This window comes from Mobula birostris, chromosome 10, assembly GCF_030028105.1.
Source record: "Mobula birostris isolate sMobBir1 chromosome 10, sMobBir1.hap1, whole genome shotgun sequence".
NCBI lineage: Eukaryota > Metazoa > Chordata > Chondrichthyes > Myliobatiformes > Myliobatidae > Mobula > Mobula birostris.
In genome coordinates, this window is record NC_092379.1 from 50,274,080 (window position 1) to 50,291,708 (window position 17,629).

Here is a 17,629-nt window from a genome sequence, read left to right on the forward strand (position 1 = left end):
AGGCTCCTGTACCTCCTCCCTGATGGTAGCAATGAGAAGAGGGCATGTCCTGGGTGGTGGGGGTCCTTAATGATGGTAAGTATAGCTGTGGAGGGAGAGAACATAGAACCTGACAGCACAGTACAGGCCCTTCACCCCACGATGTGGCACTAATCTTTAACCTACCTTAAGGTCAATTTAACCTTTCCCTTCCACAGAGCCCTCCATTCTTCTATCATCCATGTGCCTATCTAACAGTCTCTTTAATGTCCCTAATGTATCTGCCTCTACCACCACCCCTGGCAGGGTGTTCCATGCACTCACTACTCTGTGTGAAGAATTTACCTCTGACATCCCCACTATACTTTCCTCCAGTTACCTTAAAATGATGCCCCCCCTCCCCATTAGCCACTTCCAACCTGGGAAAAAGTCTCTGACTGCCCATTTGATCTATGCCTTTTTCATCTCTTCATCAAGTCACCTCTCACCCTCCTTCGCTCCAAGGAGAAAAGCCCTAACTCGTTCACCCATTCCCATAAAGACATGCTCTCTGATCTGGGCAGCATCCTGGTAAATCTCCTCTGCACCTTTCCAATCATGAGGCAACCAGAACGCGACGCAATTGTGTTGTGGGTGGTGGGGAAGTGATGTGGGATTAGAAAGAGGGTAAAAGGATTGGGGAGGGATTATAGAGGGGTAGTAGAGAATGTGGTTAAGACCATAAGATGCAGATCAGAATTAGGCCATTTGGCCCAACAAGTCTGCTCTGCCATTTCATCATGGCTGATCCATTTTCCCTCTCAGCCACAATCTCCTACCTCCTCCCCTTATCGCTTCATGCCCTGACCAATCAAGAATCTATCAGCATCTGCTTTAAATATACCCAATGACTTGGCCTCCACAGCCACCTGTGGAGCAAATTCCACGGATTCACCACTCTCTGGCTAAAGAAATTCCTCCTCTCTTCCTTTCTAAGAGGATACTCCTCCGCCTCTGTTCTGAGGCTGTGTTCCCTGGTCCAAGACTCTCCCTCCATAGGAAGCATCTCCCACATCCACTCTTTTGAGGCCTTTCACCACTTGACAGGTGATGGGACACTGGGTGGCTGTGGGACACTGGAGAGGGAGGGAGGGAGGGGGCAGGACTGGGAGGGGCAGTGTAAACCTGCCTGACATATTCTTCCCGAGCCTTGGAGTCAACTGCTTCCAAGAACTTCTCGTATTTCTCTGAAGTGGAGCTCGGGTAGATCCTTTTGAAGTTCCCCATGTTTTCGTCTTCGTACTTCTCCACCTGTTCCACCCAGGTAGCCTGGTTGTTTCGTGTCTCGTCAGCTCTAATATGAAAGCAAAGAGGAGGTGTCAGTTATTCCTTTTGAAAATCGATCTCTTGCCATAAGACCAGAAAACACAGGAGCAAAATGAGGCCATTCAGCCCATCGAGCCTGCTCCAGAATTCCATCACGGCTGAGATATTTTCTTTCTCCAGCCTTCTCTCCATAACCTTTGACCCCCCCTTACTCAACAAGAACCTATCAACCTCCACTTACCCAATGACGAGGTCTCCACAGCCATATTTTGCAATTATTTCCAGAGATTCACCACCCCCGACTGTAGAAATCCCTCCTTGTCTCTGTTCGAAAGGGACATTCTTGTATTCTCAGGCTGTGTCCTCTGGTTTTAGATTCCCGTACAGAAAGAAGCGGCCTTTCTACATCCACTCTGCCTAGGCCTTTCAATATTTGATAGATTTCAATGTGATCCTCCCACATTTTTCTAAACTCCAGCAAGTACAGGCCCAGGGCCATCAAACGCTCCTCAAAACTTAACCCTTTCATTCCCAGGATCATTCTTTTGAACCTCCTCTGGACTTTCTCCAATGCCAGCCCATCTTTTTTTTGATGTTAAAGGGCTGAACTGGTTAGCACGAGAAGGCACAGTTTTAAGGTGCTTGGAAGTAGATACAGAGGAGATGTCGGGGTAAGTTTTTTCACACAGAGAGTGGTGAATGCGTGGAATGGGCTGCCGGCAACGGTGGTGGAGGCGGAAATGATAGGGTCTTTTAAAAGACTCCTGGATAGGTACATGGAGCTCAGAAAAACGGAGGGCTATGGGTAACCCAAGGTTCAGCACAGCTCTGTGAGCCAAAGGACCTGTATTGAGCTGTACGTTTCTATGTTTCTATCATTATGTGCTGGGTCATATGACATCATCATTATGTGCTGTGCTGTATGACATGGGCGATCTTGGTCCCATGGCCATGATTGGGCCATGGCCCCATGGGAAGCAGGGATTTAGATTCTTAGACCACTGGGATCTGTTTTGGGGCAAGGATGAATTGTACAAAAGGGACGGGTTGCACCTTAACAGGCGGGGGACCAGCATTCTGGCAGGCAGGTTTGCCACTGCTACACTGGTGTGTTTAAACTAAATAGTGGGGGGGGGGGGAAGAGAGGAAATATAAGGGTGGAGTTAAAGGGAAAGAGAGAATAAGGAAAGTTAAGAAAGACAACAGAATTAACGGGGCAGAAAGCTCAGGAAGGGATCGGAGAGTATGGCCAAGTGCAATAGGAATCGATGTGAAAGGTGAGGGGAGTACTGTAATGGATTAAAAGTATTATATATCCATGCACGGAGTATAAGAAATAAAGTGGATGAGCTTGAGGCTCAGTTGGAAATTGGCAAGTATGATGTTGTAGGAATAACAGAGACATGGCTGCAAAAGGACCAGGGCTGGGAAATAAATATTCAAGGGTATACGTCCTATCAAAAGAACAGACAGGTGGACAGAGGGGGTGGGGTGGCTCTGTTGGTGAGGAATGAAATTCAGTCCCTTGCAAGGGGCGACACAGAATCAGGAGATGTAGTCAGTATGGATAGAACTGAGAAATTGTAAAGGCAAAAAGACCTTAATGGGAGTTATCTACAGGGCCCCAAACAGTAGCCTGGATATAGGGTGCAAATTGAATCAAAAGTTAAAATTGGCATGTCGCAGAGGTAATTCTACGGTTGTTATGGGGGATTTCAACATGCAGGTAGACTGGGAAAATCAGGTTGGTCCAGACCCCAAGAAAGGGAGTTTGTGGAGTGCCTCCGAGATGGATTCTGAGAGTAGCTTGTACTGGAACCTACCAGGGAGAAGGCAATTCTGGATTTAGTGTTGTGTAATGAACCGGATTTGATAAGGGAACTCGAGGTAAAGAAGCCATTAGGAGGTAGTGACCATAATACGATAAGTTTTCAAATACAATTTGAGAGGGAGAAGGGAAAATCGGAAGTGTCAGTATTGCAGTTGAACAAAGGGGACTATGGAGCCATGAGGGAGGAGCTGGCCAAAGTTGACTGGAAAGATACCCTAGCAGGGATGACAGTGGAACAACAATGGCAGGTACTTCTGGGAAGGTGCAGGATCAGTTCATTCCAAAGAGGAAGAAAGATTCTAAGGGGAGTAAGGGACGACCATGGATGACAAGGGAAGCCAAGGACAGTATAAAAATAAAAGAGAAGTATAACATAGCAAAGATGAGCGGGAAGCCAGAGGATTGGGAGACTTTTAAAGAGCAACAGAGGATAAGTTAAAAGGCAATATGGGGGAAAAAGATGAGATACGAAGGCAAGCTAGCCAAGAATAGAAAGGAGGATAATAAAAGCTTCTTTAGGTATGTGAAGAGGAAGAAATTAGTTAAGACCAAAGTTGGGCCCTTGAAGACAGAAACGGGTGAAATTATTATGGGGAACAAGGAAATGGCAGACGAGTTGAACAGGTACTTTGGATCTGTCTTCACTGGGGAAGGCACAAACAATCTCCCAGATGTAATAGTGGCCGGAGAACCTAGGGTAATGGAGGAACTGAAGGAGATTCACATTAGGCAGAAAATGGTGTTGGATAGACTGATGGGACTGAAGGATGGTAAATCCCCAGGGCCTGATGGTCTGTACCCCAGGGTACTTGAGGTGGCTCTAGAAATCTTGGATGCATTGGTAATTATTTTCCAATGTTCTATAGATTCAGGATCAGTTCCTGAGGACTGGAGGGTAGCTAATGTTATTCCACCCTTTAAGAAAGGAGGGAGAGAGAAAACAGGGAATTATAGACCAGTTAGCCTGACATCAGTGGTGGGAAAGATGCTGGAGTCAATTATAAAGGATGAAATAGTGGCACATTTGGATAGCAGTAACAGGATCGGTCCGAGTCAGCATGGATTTACGAAGGGGAAATCATGCTTGACTAATCTTCTGGAATTTTTTGAGGATGCAACTATGAAAATGGACAAGGGAAAGCCAGTGTACCTGGACTTTCAGAAAGCCTTTGATAGGGTCCCACATAGGAGATTAGTGGGCAAAATTAGAGCACATGGTATTGGGGGTAGGGTACTGACAGGGATAGAAAATTGGTTGGCAGACAGGAAACAAAGAGTAGGGATTAATGGGTCCCTTTCAGAATGGCAGGCGGTGACTAGTGGAGTACCGCAAGGCTCGGTGCTGGGACCGCAGCTATTTACAATATACATTAATGATTTAGATGAAGGGATTAAAAGTAACATTAGCAAATTTGCAGATGACACAAAGCTGGGTGGCAGTATGAAATGTGCGGAGGATGTTGAGATAATGCAGGATGACTTGGACAGGTTGGGTGAGTGGGCAGATGCAGTTTAATGTGGATAAATGTGAGGTTATCCACTTTGGTGGCAAGAACAGGAAGGCAGATTACTATTTGAAAGGTGTCAGGTTAGGAAAGGGGAAGTACAATGAGATCTTGGTGTCCTTGTTCATCAGTCACTGAAAGTAAGCATGCAGGTACAGCAGGCAGTGAAGAAAGCTAATGGCCTAACAAGGGGAGTTGAGTTGAGTATAGGAGCAAAGAGGTCCTTCTGCAGTTGTACAGGGCCCTGGTGAGACCACACCTGGAGTATCATGTACAGTTTTGGTCTCCAAATTTGTGGAAGAACATTGTTGCTATTGAGGGAGTGCAGTCGAGGTTCACGCGGTTAATTCCCGGGATGGCGGGACTGTCATATGGTGAAAGATTGGAGCGAATGGGCTTGTATACACTGAAATTCAGAAGGATGAGAGGGGATCTGATTGAAACATACAAGATTATTAAGGGATTGGACACACTAGAGGCAGGAAACATGTTCCCGATGTTGGGGGAGTCCAGAACCAGAGGCCACAATTTGAGAATAAGGGGCAGGCCACGTAGAACGGAATTGAGGATAAACTTTTTCACCCAGAGAGTTGTGGATCTGTGGAGTGCTCTGCCTCAGAAGGCAGTGGAGGCCAATTCTCTGGATGCTTTCAAGAAAGAGCTAGATAGAGCTCTTAATGATAGTGGAGTCAAGGGATATGGGGAGAAGGCAGGAACTGGGTACTGATTGTGAATGATCAGCCATGATCAAAGTGAATGGTGGTGCTGGCTCGAAGGGCTGAATGGCCTACTCCTGCACCCATTGTCTATTGATTGCTCTTGGCAAAGTTATCTACAGAAGTGGTCTGCCATTGCCTTCTTCTGGGCCAGTGTCTTTAAAAGACGGGTGACCCCAGTCATTATCAATACTCTTCAGAGATTGTCTGCCTGGCGTCAGTGGTCACATACCCAGGACTTGCGATCTGCACCGGCTGCTCATACGACTATCCACCACCCACTCCCTGATCAGGGGGCTAATCAGGTGCTACATCTTGTCCAAGGGTGACCTGCAGGCTAGAGGGGGGAAGGGGCACCTTACACCTCCTTTGGTAGAAATGTAACTCCGCCCGCCACCCAGAACTGCTCACAATACTCCAAGTGCGGTCTGACCAGTGCCTTATAAAGCCTCAGCATTACTTCCTTGGTGATATGTTCTAGTCCTCTCGAGCACAGTCTAGCCCACAGTCCTCACTCCACCTCTGCATGCCTGCTGAATCCACCCCCTTTCCCCTTTGTTGCAGCTCTAAGCAGCAGGAGAAACTTCTGACACAAGAAAGTCTGCAGTTGCTGGAAATCCAAAATGCTGGAGGAACTCAGCAGGTCAGGCAGCATCTGTGGAAGGGAATAGACAGTCGACATTTCGGGCTGAGACCATTCATCGGGACTGGAAAGGAAGAGGAAGATGCCTGAATAAGAAGGTGAGGGGAGGAGAAGGAGGATAGCTGGGAGGTGATAGGTGAAGCCAGGTGGGTGGGAAAGGTCAAGGGCAGGAGAGGAAAGAATCTGATAGGAGAGCAGAGTGGACAACAGGAGAAAGGGAAGGAGCAGGGGCCACAGAAGGATGTAATAGGCACGTGAGAAGAATGGAGGAAGGAATAGTGAAGAATGGGGGAGGGTCGAAATTTGTTTTCCAGAAGGAGAAATCGATATTCATACTGTCACGTTGGAGGCTACCCAGACACAATAAAAGGTGTTACTCCTCCACCCTGAGGGTGGACTCACCTTGGCATGAGGAGGCCGTGGACCGACACGTGGGAATGGGAATCAGAATTAAAATCTTTGGCCACCAGAATGTCACGCTGGTGGCGGATGGCACAGAGGCGCTCGGCGACAATGCCTGAGCAGTGGGAAAATGTGGAACTTTAAAATGTGCAGGGAATAGCAGCAATACTTTGGAGGGGAAGCTTTTATAAAAGGATAGGAGAGGCTAACATTAAGATCGAGGATCAACTTTATGCACCAGATAAGTTTGCACGTATTTGGAATTCACTGCGTGGTGTTGGTCAGGGCATGACAGGCGACAAAATCCAACAATGTACAACATTATACAGAATAAAGAAAAGAGATTCCGCAGGTGCTGGAAATCCAAAGTAACAGACACAAAATGCTGGAGGAACTCAGCAGGTCAGGCCGTATCTACGGAAAGGAATAAACAGTCGATGTTTCTGGCCAAGACCCTCCATTAAAGAATAAGGAAGTAGACAAAGGTAAGCCAGAGGTTAAAGTTTGGATTTGGAATATAATGTGCATAAATATATAAATACTAGTATGGATTTACAAAGTAGACAGCGTATCAAAATGTGGTTTATAGTGTTTACAGTTCAGTGCAGTGACAGGGTAATAGTTAGGGGGGTTGGGGGTCGGTGGGGGAGTAACTAGGATGGTTGATCAGATGAACTGCCTGAGGGGAAAAAATCTTTTGAGATGGCATGAGGTCTCGTTTTCAGAAACCCAAGGTGCTTTCCCGAAGGGAGCTTTTGGAAAAGTGAGTTTGCAGGGTGGGTACAGTCTTCAATGATTTTCCTGCCCACTTCTTTATTCTGAACGCATACATCGGCTTCCCCTTCTGGGGGAAATAGTCCTTCCCCCTTTCCTCTGCTTCTCTTCCCCACTCCGGCCTCTCACCTCTTCTCACCTGCCGATCACCTTCCCCTGGGCACTCCTCCTCCTTCCCTTTCTCCCATGGTCCACTCTCCTCTCCTATCAGATTACTTCCTCTCCAACCCTTCACCTTTCCCACCCACCTGGCTTCACCTATCACCTTCTAGCTATCCTCCTTCCCCTCCCTCCCCACACCTTTTTATTCCTTTCCAGTCCTGAAGAAGGGTCTCGGCCCAAAATGGCGACTGTTTGTTCATTTGCGTAAGAGGAGCAGAATTAGGCCATTTGGCCCATCGAAGCTGCTTTGCCATTTGATCACAACTGATCCCTTCCCATCTCAGCCTCAATCTCCTGCCTTCTCCCCATAACCCCTCATGCCCTGACTAATCAAGGATCTATCAACCTCTGCCTTAAATATACCCGATGACTTGGCCTCCACTCCCATCTGTGGCGATGAATTCCACAGATTCACCACCCTCTGGCGAAAGAAATTTCTCGTCATCTCTGTTCTAAATGAATGCTGCCTGGCCTGCTGAGTTCCCCCAGCACTTTGTGTGTGCAGCTGAATTTGACAGCAGGAATATTCATTAATTATCGTTGCCCAACGTGGCACTCTTCAGTCTTTCAGTCACCTGTACTCCCGCGACCACCAGATCTTAGGCAGCTGTTCCTTCTTTCGCGGCCTCTCTTCCTCCATGTCTTTCTGCCGGCCACAAGCTGCAAGGTTAATCATGCAGAGTGTATCATAAAGAAGATCCTCCTTCACCTCTTGATCAAGCTTGGAGTCCATCACAGAGCTCAGGGAATGCTTAACCTGCAACGTTAATAATTAAAAATTAATAGTGTTGGCCAAAAAGAACAACAGTCTACAAATCAGTGAACTCAAATGAATCAAGGGCAGTGGAAGTAGGCAAACAAACTGTCTTTGTTCTTGCCACATGCTGAAAGGAGGTGGAGGTGGCCATTTTGTGAGACTGTCCTTGCACACCCTCCATTTTGTGAACTCTTCGATTCTAGCTCTGGGATTATCTAATCGGAGCAATTGAATATGGACGCAAGGAGTTTCAGCTAACGACCAGCTAACCCGGGACCACTCTCAGACAAGCAGCTATTTATAATGTAAAGTGGCAGACTTGGAGAAGAAATCTACAACCTCATTAGGCTCAGTGCCTGGGTCAGCTACCTTAACTGGTTTGAACCAGGCCGAGTTGGAAAAAAAAACAAAGGCACGGGTCTGGGGGTAAAGACCAATGAACAATGCTGGCTGGAGCCCTGGACCAGAGCCATTAAGAAGGTGACCCAGGTAGGGTGCCACTTCTCAGCCCAGTTTTGCATCCTATCAATGTCCCGCTGTAACCTCTGACAGCCCTCCACACTATCCACAACACTTCCAACCTTTGTGTCATCAGCAGATTTACTAACCCATCCCTCTACTTCCTCATCCAGGTCAATTGGTGGCCACCGGGAGGTCCCGTTTTTCTCTGGTGGATGGACTGTAGCTGCTCGTTGAAGTGGTTTTCCAAACTGGACCGGGTCTCTCCGATATACAGGAAGCCACACCAGGAGCACCAGATACAACAGATGACCCCAACAGACTCACAGGTGAAATGTCGCCTCACCTGGAAGGACCGTTTGGCCCCGAATGGTAGTGAGGGAGGAGATCCAAGTGCAGGTGTGGAGGTTCTCCTGGTGGCCACCAATTTTAATTCTACTTCCTATTCCCATTCCAACATGTCAGTCCATGGCCACCTCTACTGCCGCGATGAGGCCACACTCAGGTTGGAGGAACAACTCCTTATTCCGTCTGGGTGTGTGTGTCTGTGTGTGTGTGTGTCTGTGTGTGTGTGTGTCTGTGTGTGTGTTGCTTTGGATTGCCAGCCTCTGCAGATTTTCTCTTGTTTTTAATCACCCTCTGGTGTCTTCCTCTCTGGAACCATTTTAACGTGGATTTAACTATGGACAAATGCCAGGTCTTTGTCTATGGGAACTATCATAAACGACTATGGTCCTCCACCCATCTACAGATGCATATCTTCCATTGTGTCATAGTCTAAGAGCACTAAAAGACAGAAGTAGGCCATTTGGCCCATCTAGTCAATGCCAAAATATTATTCTGCCAATTCCTATCAATCTGCACCTGTACCATAGACCTCGATACCCCTCCCATCCACATACTTATCTAAACTTTTCTTAAATGTCGCATCCGCCACTTTCGTTGGCACACTCTCACCACTCTCTGAGTGAAGAAGATCCCTTTCATGTTCCCCTTAAACATTTCACCTTTCTCAATTAACCCATGACCTCTAGTTCTAGTCTCACCCATCCTCAGCGGCAAAAGCATGCTTCCATTTACTGTATGTTCCTCATGGTTTCGTACACCTTTATCAAATCTCCCTTGATTCCCTGTGCTCTAGAGAATAACTTTCCCTGTAACTCAGGCCCTCGAGACCCAGCAACATCCTTGTGAATATTCTCTGCTATCTTTCAAATCATTGATATCTTTCCTGTAGTTAGGTGACCAGAATACTCCAAAGTAGGCCTCACCAATATCTTCAAGAGCTTCAATCTAACAAGTCAGCTTCTGTACTCAACAATTTGATTAATGAAGACCAATGTGCCAAAATCTCTCTTTATGAACCCATCTATCTGTTTCCACAGGGAGCAGATTTTGGGATAACAGTCAGAAAGTTGGTTTAACTTTTTTTTTACCTTAAGGCTGTGATTGTCAAACTGCTTCTGCACTGTGTTCTGCTCTTCTACTCAAAGTCAAGTTCAAAGTAAATTTATTATCAAAGTACATATGACCATAGGTATATGTTGATTCACTAAGATTCACTTACTTGAGGACATTCACAGTATTTAAAAGGAATCAAACAAAACATCCAGAATAAATAAATAAACAAACAATAAATATCAAGAATATGAGATGAAGAGTCCTTCAAAGTGAGTCCATAGGCTGTGGGAGCAGTTCAATGCTGAGGTGAGTGAAGTTAAGCGAAGATATCCCCTTTGGTTCAAGACCCTGTACCTTCTTCCTGATGGTTGAGTGGGGTAATAACTGTTCCTGAACACTTCCATTGAACTGTTGCTGCTAAGTTAACAAATTTCACGACACATACCGGTGATAATAAACCTGATTCTAATTTTGATCATATATGCCAATCTGCAACTGTGCCACAAGTTCATCGACCTTATTCTGTACTCTGCACACATCCAAATATAACACCTTTTCGATAATAATAATAGTGGAAAAGTGGGGAAAAAACACAATAATAATGGGAAAAAACAGTAAATATAAATACATTAGATAGCTTATATGCATAGCTTGACTGTATGTCCATAAAGTGACGCTGGGCACAGGAGTTTCTGTACATAAGGTGACTCTGACAGGAAATGATAAAGTAGTGGTGGTTGCGGGTCTGTGGAGGGGTGGGTTAGTGGGTGGGGGTGTTGATCAGCCTCAGTACTTGGGGACTTACTGACTGCCCATTACAGCGCTGGTGTTTAGGACAACAGTGAAGGTCCTCCATCTCTGGTGGTGTTCAGAGATTCCTTGATCATGCCTGTAGCTTCCGCTCGGTTTTCACTACTGTCGGACATGTAAGTCCCAGGTGGAGACTCAGGAACACTGCCACACTCAGATGTAGGAGGATTCTTCATTGCAGTTTGCGTAACGGTTTTGTTTTAGTGGTCAGTGCTGGTAGTGCTGAGTTGAGCCCTCGAACCTGGAGGACCGGTACACTGCTCTTAGTCTGGCCTCTACCCTTTGACCTGTTTGTCATGGGTGACCCTACCAAGAGCCAAAGCCTAAAGCCCCGGCTCCAGCGTGCAGACCTCTCCGGGTCATTGAGGCGCGCAAGCCTGCAAACCCTACAACACGGTTGTGGTCCTCTTGGAGGACTGCTAGAGGAAAGTAACAGTTTTTGAGCCTGCTGGTCCTGGTGTGGATGCTACAGAGCCTCCTCCCTGATGGGAGTGGGGACAAACAGTGAGCAGGGTTGGTGGGATCCTTCACGATATTACTGGCCATCCCATCATGATGTTACATTTGCATGTTTTATGCGGTCACCTAAATTATCTGCTTAATCTTTATGTATCCCAGAGGCGTGCGTACCTTCATCAGCCAGGGTTTCAAGGTGTGGTCCAGCAGGATGTCAAAGCCAAGGAGCTGAAAGCAAGCACTCCCAGACACGTGATTTGGGAAGCAGGTGAAGTAGGTGTTCCTCAGGGCCGGATACACAGACAGAATGGTTTTGATGATCACGTCTCCAATACTGCTCCACAGCACCTCCAGGTCATAGGCATTGCTCTCCATGTACTGGTTAAAGAAAGACAGCTTTCTGCAAGGAACAACATTTTACACAGCCGTCAGTTCTAATCTATCGCAGGCCACCGTTCATCCATCGGATGGCATTGCCGAGTGACTTCGCTGATCAAGTACTCTGCCCCACCATTTGTGTTATTGTGTGAGAGGTCAATAGCACTGCAAGCCACAAGATAGACTGCGTATCCATTGAAGGAAATATCAACTCTCTTGATTAATTTCCCCCCTTTTTGACAGGATTTACTGGAAGTGATTTCTTGCCGATTCATAGTTGCCTTTGAAAAGGTTGACTGCACCCTGAACCCACGATATTCCATCTTGTGAAGTTGCCTGGTGGTTTACATTCACAGTCAGAAAGCACTACAGTAAACAAACAGGCTCTTTGGCCCATCTAGTCCATGCTGAATCATTAATCTGTCTGGTCCCATTGACCGGCACCCAGTCTGTAGCCCTACCATCCATGTACAAATGTATCTTAAATGTTGAAATCGCACCTCCACCTATCTCTTCTGCTGGCAGCTTGCTCCATACTCTCACTACCCTCCGAGTGAAGAAGTTTCCCTTCATGTTCCCCTTAAACTTCTCACCTTTCACCTTTAACCCACGAGCTCTAGTTCTAGTCTCACCCTCCCAAGCTCCGTGTAACAAGCCTGACGTAACGAATCAGTGTTTCTGGAGTCATTGTCATAGAAAAGTACAGCACAGGAACAGGCCTTTTGGCCCAACTAGTCCATGCCAAAACCTGCTAAACTGCCCACACCCATTGACCTGCACCAGGATCATAGTCCTCTATCCTATCCAAACTTCGCTGAAATGTTGAAACCGAGCACGCATGCAGCACTTGTGTTGCCAGCTCATTCCACACTGGTCACCACCATCTGAGTGAAGACGTTTCTCCTCATGTTTCCCTTAAACTTTTCACCTTTCACCCTAACCCATGATCCCTGGTTGTGGTCACACTCAACCTCAGTGGAAAAAGCCTGCTTGCATTTACCCTATCTCTACCCCTCATAATCTTGAATATTTCTGTCAAATCTCCTCTCAACCTTCTACATTCTGAGGAAGAAAGTCCTAACCTATTCAATCTTTCCTTATAACTCAGGCCCTCCAGACCTAGCTACATTTTTGTAAATTTTTCCTCTACTCTTTCAACCTTATTTACTATACATCTTTCCTGTAGGTAGGTGACCAGAACTGCATACAATACTCCAAATTAGGCCTCACCAATGTCTTATACAACTTCAACATAACATCCCATCTCTTGTACTCAATATATTGATTTATGAAAGCCGATGTGACAACAGCTTTCTTTCTACCTGTGACACTACTTTCAACGAATTTTGGATCTCTAATCCCAGATCCCTTTGTTCTACCGCACTCCTCAGTGCCCTACCATTCACTGTGTAAGACCTTCCCCGGCTGGTCCTACCTAAATGTAACACCTCGCTTGTCTGCATTGATTTTCAGCTGCCATTTTTCCAGCTGATCCAGATCCCTCTGCAAGCCATGACCGCCTTCCTCACTGTCCACTATATCCTCAAACGTGGTGTCATCTGCAAATTTACTGATCCAGTTAACTACATTATCATCCAGAACACTGATAGAGATGACAAACAACAATGGGCCCAGCACTGGTCCCTGCAGCGCACCACTGGTCACAGGCCTCCAGTCAGAGAGGCAAACCTCTACTACCCCTCTCTGGCTTCTCCCACAAAGCCAATGTCTAATCCAATTTACAACCTATGCTGAATGCCAAGCGACTGAACCCTCTTGACCAACCTCACATACGGTACCTTGTCAAATGCCTTGCTAAAGTCCATGTAGACAACATCCACTGCTTTGCCTTCATCCGCTTTCCTGGTAACTTGCTCAAAAAACTCTCCAGGATTGGTTAGACATGACTTACCATGCACAAAGCCATGCTGACTATCCTGAATCAGTCCCATGTCTATCCAAATACTCATATATCCAGGAAGAGGTGCAGTCGAAACATCGACTGCACCTATTCCTAGAGATGCTGCCTGGCCTGCTGCGTTCACCAGCAACTTTGATGTGTGTTGCTTGAATTTCCAGCATCTGCAGAATTCCTGTTGTTTACTCATATATCCAGTCCTTCAGAATACTTTCCAATAACTATCCCACTACTGATGTCAGACTGAACATTCTGTAATTTCCTGGTTTATGTTTAGAACCTTTCTTGTCACTAAGAATTATTTAAATATCTCTGCTAGGGCCCCTGCAGTTTCTGCACTAGCCTCCCCCCAGGGTCTGAGGGAACACTTTGTCAGGCCCTGGGGATTTACCCACCCTGATTTTCCTCAGGACAGCAAGCACCTCCTTCTCTGTAATCTGCATAGGGTTCATGAACTTACGGCCCATTGCAAGCAATGGTAAGGCCACAGAGTGTTGTAGGCCTCAAATATGAAGAGGAAATGGGAGATTTCCCTCACTAAAGAGCTTTTAAACAACAGCTCAATAGTTGCCATGTCTTACAGACCTTTATTCCAGATTTATCTGATCACTTATGTAAATTTGTCTGCCTTCATGGGATTTAGCTCACATTTCTTTTTTCTAGATCCATGGTTCTTGCTGGACACGAAATACCAGATTGGGACGATCCCAACTAGCCGGACATCCTAACAGATATTCCAATCCAGGTACATTCACTGTGGCAAGGGACGTATAATTGACTCCTGCTCATTATTGTCATTATTTATTGATCATATATTTAGTTTGATCATTAATAATGGCTCCTGTCTGCAGATTTGAATGAGAGAGTGTTTAGCATTGTCTTTCCACTCACTTTTATCTGTTATTTCAGTCACGGTCCAGTCAGTTGATTCCTCATTTCTGTTCATTTCCTTTTCCCCGTGTTTTACCTGGCTCCTTGACTAAGGCACCTGATTCTCATCCAAACTGGAAACATAATAACTCTGGCTTACATCTACTTGGGACTGGACCGTCACCTCAGCCAGTGCGGCGAAGTACGTTCTGGGCCGCTGAGAATAGTGGACTCTAAGTTGCTTTGGTGCCTGGGGTTGCTTTGGGAATTCTGTCGTCTCGTGTCCAGCTGAGTATTGCCGGCCGTTTGCCGCTATTTCGAGTCAAGATACGAACGGACTGTCGTTGTTTGGTTTTGTAGTTTCGTGTCCTGCTGAGTATTGCTGGCCGTTTGCTGCTACTCCGAATCAAGATACAAATTGTCTGTCGTTGTTTGGTTTTGTTGTTCTGTGTCCAAGTCCGGGCTCCGTATCCGAGTCCGAGTCCAAGTCCGGGCTCCGTGTCAGAGTCCGGGCTCCGTGTCCGAGTCCGAGTCCGAGCTCCGTGTCTGAGTCCAGGCTCCATGTCTGAGTCCGAGTCCAGGCTCCGTGTCCAAGCTCCATAACCAAGCTCTGGGTCCGGGCTACTCCGGTTTGTTGTCCATGTAAGCATCTAATCCTCACTCTCTGGCCTTCCTCGCAACTATTAATAAACACACTTCTGTTAATTCTACCTCCGTGTCGGTGTTCTGCACTTGGGTCCGCTTCCAGTTGTCCATTGCAACAATTTCAGCTTCACTCCGTTCCTTAAGGTTGTTATAGCCATGGGGTGGTAATGGGGACGAGCTCCCGCTGCCTATTAAATGCTCCCAGTGGCGTGTGCCTCAATATTGCCTCTGACAACCAAGTCACAGCTCCTGGCCTTCACGTGTGGCTTAGCTACTAAGCCCGGATATGGAGAGCAAGCTGTTGCCCATGTAGCAAGCTCCCCATCTCCACGCAGTTGATGAACCCAAAGGAACGGCAGAGAGCAACACAGCCTGGTACCAGCAGCATTGCAGGAGTTGCCAGTCAGTGTTGAACTCAACGTGGGACTGCCGCAGATGTTCTCCCTCAGGGTTTACTCCTGAAGCCTTCCCTATGAGTGGGTGTAGTCGCAGGCTAATGGGAGGTTTGAGATCAGAGTTTTCCTTCTCCTAGATGAGGGGCCAGCCATGGTTGATGAGTCCCATCTGCCTGAAGCGACTGGATTTAAGATGCCATTAACCCACCTTTGCCCCTTCTCCTGTCAGTAGAAATGATTCTGCCCAGCTTAGTGGCTAAGCCACATGTGAAGGCCAGGAGCTAGACTTGGTTGTCAGAAGTTATTGGAGGGGATGGTACAGGATTCTAGGACAAGAGGGCATGACTTCAGGATTGAAGGACGTCCATTTAGAACTGAGATCCAGAGAAATTACTTTAGTCAGAGGGTGGTAAATCTGTGGAATTTGTTGCCATGAGCAGCTGTGGAGGCCAAGTCATTGAGTTCATTTAAGGCAGAGATAGATAGGTTCTTGATTAGCCAGAGTATGGGGTGAAAGCAGGGGAGTGGGAATGACTGAAAGAATTGGATCAGCCCATGATTAAATGGCAGAGCAGACTCAATGGGCCAAATGGCCCACTTCTGCCCCTATATCTGATGGTCTTATAGCATGCCATTGGGAGCATTCCGCCAGTTATGACAACCTGAAGTAGTGGCAACAGAGTTAAGGGCTTCACTGAGCTGCTGCTGTGTGCTCCCCTTCCTTCTACAATGTGCCTGCTCACTAAGGTTGTTGCGTGAATGGAGCCAGCGAAGAAAATTACTTGGTAGATACAAAGCAGCTTCTTTATTCGACAAAGCAAGGTAGAGAAGGCATTTTATGGAGACACTTCTGGTCGAAAGGTCTGGCCGGCCTGACGTGGGGCTCGATATTTTATGTGCCAAACGGCAAAGGGCAACTTCATACTTACAACGCATGGACAATGTTTTCTTTGAAACTACATTCGACCTTCACACCTCCTGATTCACAGCCACACCACACACATCCAAATGAATTTTAATCACCATTGTCAGCTGGGATTCATGGCTTTTAGGAACCCATTGTTCAGAGCTGGCCACATGTTCGGACTTGGTCATGTGTTGGCATGTGGTTAAAGTGTCCCTCTAGTGATCTGAAGGTCGCTAGTTCGAGCCTTGGCCGAGGCAGCGTGTTGTGTCCTTGAGCAAGGTACTTAACCACACACTGCTCTGCGTTAACACCACTGCCAAGCTGTATGGGTCCTAATGCCCTTCCCTTGGACAACATCGGTGAGACAGAGGGGAGACATGCAGCATGGGCAACTGCTGGTCTTCCATACAACCTTGCCCAGGCCTGCGCCCTGGAAAGCTTCCAAGGTGTAAACTTCCAAGGCGAACCTTCCATGGTCTCACAAGACTAACGGATGCCTACATATAAAGTTCAGATCTGCACTCCAAATAGAATCCACAACACACATTCAGATATGAAGACTGGTAGCCAAATTCAATTGCTAAATGTCTATGTCCTAACCCCAAAAATCACTCCAACACTGACCTTCTATAATGTGCCTGCTTGTGGTGAAGGGTGCACCCTGCTGCATATGGTCTCACCTTTTACTGCCTTTCTTTTCATCCGGGACAACGTTCATCATACGCTTGTTGATGGCGTAATTGGTGAGGTGCTTGCGGACGTCATCCTGTGAGAGGCAGAAGATAAAGATGTTGGTTTCTCAGTCAGAGACATTGCCCTCAGTTATCGTGTCACACTAACGCCACCCCAACCAGAAGCTGCTCAAATGCTATTTTCCTCATTCCTCTCGGCTTCACTTTTCCTGCGGTGATGAAGAGCAGTCGGCAGGTGGCAAGAAGGTGAAACTGAACGAAGCCTTGCATCTTAAAGCAGTTTTTGCAGCCCCAAAACATCGCCAAGTCAAAGGATCGCTCATCTGAAGCGCAGTGCATAAGGATGGGTGCTGTCAGTCAGAGCAAGGATGCGAGGCTGAGGCTTTATAACTCAGACCGAACTTTGGAGTATTGTGAGCAGTTCTGAGCCCCTTATCTAAGAATTGGTGAGCTGGCATTGGAGAGGGTCTGCGGGAGGTTCACGAGAATGAAAGGGTTGTCATTTGAGGAGCATTGCTCCCTCTGGGCCTGTACTTGCTGAAGTTTAAAAGGATGATGGAGGATCTCAACGAAAACCATCAAATATTGAAAATCAACGTGGAGAGGATGTTTCCTGTAGTGGGA

The 17,629-nt window shown here is 46.8% G+C and overlaps 1 protein-coding gene across 1 annotated transcript in view; it reads right to left on the bottom strand.

Annotated features, from left to right (window-relative positions):
- Positions 1 to 17,629, bottom strand: part of LOC140203674 (uncharacterized) — an 87,193-nt gene that overhangs the window by 19,679 nt on the left and 49,885 nt on the right. The window contains exons 4-7 of the mRNA XM_072269722.1: positions 16,994 to 17,079; positions 11,375 to 11,600; positions 7,893 to 8,074; positions 1,144 to 1,312 (exon numbers count right to left, since the gene is read on the bottom strand). Coding sequence (XP_072125823.1) covers positions 1,144 to 1,312; positions 7,893 to 8,074; positions 11,375 to 11,600; positions 16,994 to 17,079 — 663 coding nt within the window. The remainder of the gene's footprint in view (positions 1 to 1,143; positions 1,313 to 7,892; positions 8,075 to 11,374; positions 11,601 to 16,993; positions 17,080 to 17,629) is intronic.